The 3,277-nt window shown below is 40.8% G+C and overlaps 2 protein-coding genes across 2 annotated transcripts; both read left to right on the plus strand.

Annotated features, from left to right (window-relative positions):
• The first annotated feature begins 645 nt into the window (after positions 1-645).
• Positions 646-1,837, plus strand: LOC110735278. Its single transcript, XM_021915456.1, has 2 exons — positions 646-1,262; positions 1,483-1,837. Exons 1-2 carry the CDS (start codon positions 646-648, stop codon positions 1,835-1,837), a joined length of 972 nt encoding a protein of 323 aa, XP_021771148.1.
• Positions 1,838-1,920: 83 nt separating this feature from the next.
• On the plus strand, positions 1,921-2,595 carry LOC110735279. The gene has a single exon (XM_021915457.1). The coding sequence runs from the start codon at positions 1,921-1,923 to the stop codon at positions 2,593-2,595; it is 675 nt and encodes a 224-aa protein (XP_021771149.1).
• The last annotated feature ends 682 nt before the right edge of the window (positions 2,596-3,277 follow it).

A 3,277-nucleotide genomic window follows, 5' to 3' on the forward strand; every position in this document is an offset into this window, starting at 1 on the left:
AGTTAGTGAGACCAAGATAGGACTTTATATTTGGCAGGCTCGATGACGGCCTATCAAATTTTGGCGCCGTTGCCGGGGAGGCAAAGTCACATTGAATGTATTATTGTTGAATGAGTCTAAGTGTGTGTATTTGTATCATAATTTTTCTTATTTATTTTTGTATATTTGTGTTTTCAACTTGTGATTTGTCATTGCTAACGTTTTTCTTAGCTTTGTTTGACCTTGCATGACACGGAAGAGTAAGCAATCACCGCTTATTCCCGTTGATCCAGAGTTAAATAAGACTTTGAGAAACGTGAGGAGGCTTTTGCAAGGCACACCCGAGTTCTCTATTATATATTCGGATTCCGATCCGGAGGAAATCTTTGCAACCAACGAAGAAGATAACATGGGTGATAACAATCCTCCTCCACCATTGTTACGAGATTATGACCACCCCAATGCCTTCACACTTCGGAGTGGCATACGTCTCCCAACTACGAATGCAAATAATTTTGAGCTTTCTTCTCAACTCATCCGTATGATACAAAGTGATCAATTTGGTGGGAGTTCTAATGAGTGTCCTTTTGTCATTTGGACAACTTCCTCGAATTGTGCACAACCATCAAGCAAAACAACATTACAGAAGAGTTCATCAGTATGCACATGTTTCACTTCTCCCTCTGTGACAAAGCAAAACATTGGTTGAGAACGGTAGAAGAGGGATCATTGACCACATGGGATGAAGTCACTAGAGCTTTCCTTGGAAAGTATTGTCCACACGAAAAGACCGCCGAACTAAGAAGGAAAATCACCAATTTCAACCAAGAGATTGATGAAACCTTAAGTGAAGCTTGGGAGCGTTTCAAGGACTACACTAGAAAATGCCGACACCATGGTTTTACTTCATGGATCATTGTTCAAAGCTTTTATGATGGTCTTACTCCTACTTCAAGGGCCAACCTTGATAACGGAGCCGGTGGTAGCCTTGAAAAGCTATCGGTGAATGATGCATACAAGATGATTGAAGAAGTGACACAGCACTATGCATACGGAGGTGATAGACGGCAACCTCAAGCAAAGAAGGGAAGAATCCACGACCTTAGTGCAATAGACCTTATTGCATCAAAGTTTGACATGCAAGCTTATAAGCTAGATCAAGCCACCCTTACATCTCTAAGCTCTTCTTCACAACAAGTCATGTCTTGTGAAACTTGTGGAGGAAATGATCACCTGTCCTTCTTGGGCAAAGAAACGATCAATACTCTTAACCTTACAATCAGGTTGGAAACCCCAACAAAACACGGGTTGAAAACAACAAAACCAAGGCCCCCCTCAAAACCAATACAACCAATCTCAATTACAAAACCAAAAAGCTCCTTACCGTCACCCTAAACAAAGGGACCAAAACCAACAAAGGCAACAATATAACCAACCTGCTCCTCTACCTCCTAAAAAACCTAGCCTTGAAGTCGCACTTGAGACCTTCATTACATAACAAAGAAGAAGCAATGCAGATATGCAAGCGAACATCCAACAACTTCAAGCACACAACAAGATAATTGAGAATCAATTGGCTCAAATTGCGCAAAAAGTTGGAAGTTTATCCTCCAATCCTAGTGGTCACTTCCTAAGCTCAACGGTTGTGAACCCAAAGGAGCAAGCTAAGGCCATTACTTTGAGATCGGGGAGAGGTTATGAAAGACCGATTATGAGTGAAGACGAGCCACAAAAGAGAGATGAGGGAGTTGTGGTGAGAAATGAGGGTGAGTTTGAAAATGAGATAGTTGATGTTGAGAGAAAGAAGCCACAAAAGAAGAATGAGGGAAATGAGGAAAAGGTAGAAAAGCCCCCATGAAAGTTTACAAGCCTCCCATTCCATTCCTTCATAGGATTGTTGAAAAGAAATTGAATGAAAAGTTTTCAAGTTTTCTTGAAGTCATGAGAGGACTTCAAGTGAATATCCCCTTTCTTCATGTTATGTCACAAATGCCTACATATGCAAAATTTTTGAAGGATCTTTTATCCAACAAGAGTAGGCTTGAAGAGAGTGCAACCATAGCCCTTCCTAAGGAGGTGAGTGCAATCATTCAAAACAAGCTTCCTCAAAAGCTTGGTGAGCCCGGTGGCTATGCAATACCGGTAAAGATTGGAGACTTGGAGGCTATGGATGCTTTATGTGATCTTGGGTCAAGTGTGAGCTTGATGCCCTATTGTATTGCTAAGAGTTTGAAAGTTGGAGACTTAAAGCCAACAAGAATGTCCTTACAATTGGCCGACCGCACGGTTAGGCTACCTTTGGGAATTCTTGAAGATGTGCCGGTTCAAGTTAGAAGATTATTTGTGCCATGTGATTTTGTGGTCATGGAAATGGAAGAAGATACTACGGTGCCCCTAATCTTGGGAAGACCATTTTTGAACACCGCGGGTGTTGTGATTGATATGAAGAAAGGAAGATTGACCTTGAATGTGGGAGATGAGAAAATATCATTTTCATTCCCACAAACATTGAAAAAGCCATTGTATGATGAAGTTCATAGAGTTGATACATTGGAAAGCGACTTAGAGAAGTTCCAAGAGAATTTGTTTGAAGGATATCCGTTACAAGCTATATAACGGGAGGCTTAGTTGAGGAAGGTGAAGAAACAAGGGGATATGATCTTTTGCTTAACCAACATTTAGTCCACAATGAAAAGAAAGTGGAAGTGCTTAATGTTGAGGTAAAAGAGGAAAGAACTACGCCTGCTCACAAGGTTGAACTTAAACCCCTTCCTCCTTTACTTAAATATGCTTTTCTTGATGATAGTGAGAGTTATCCCGTTATTGTCAATGCTAAGCTTGATGATACCTCTCCTGGGAAACTCCTAGTTGTTTTAAGGGAGTATAGAGGTGTCATTGGGTACAAATTTGATGACATTAAGGGGATAAGTCCTACTATATGCATGCATAAGATTTTACTTGATGATGATCATGCTTCCTCGATTGAGCACCAAAGAAGGCTCAATCCAAACATGAAGGAAGTTGTGAAAAAAGAAGTTTTAAAACTTCTTGAAGCGGGCATAATCTACCCTATCTCCGATAGTAAGTGGGTTAGCCTGGTTCAAGTTGTGCCTAAAAAAGGAGGCATGACCATCATCAAGAATGATAAGGGTGAGACCATTTCTACGAGGTTGGTCACCGGGTGGAGGATGTGTATTGATTATAGAAAATTGAATAAGTCCACCCGCAAAGACCACTTCCCACTCCCCTTCATCGATCAAATATTGGAAAGACTAGCATCATATAGTCACTATTTTTT

This window comes from Chenopodium quinoa, unplaced genomic scaffold (assembly GCF_001683475.1).
Source record: "Chenopodium quinoa cultivar QQ74 unplaced genomic scaffold, ASM168347v1, whole genome shotgun sequence".
NCBI lineage: Eukaryota > Viridiplantae > Streptophyta > Magnoliopsida > Caryophyllales > Amaranthaceae > Chenopodium > Chenopodium quinoa.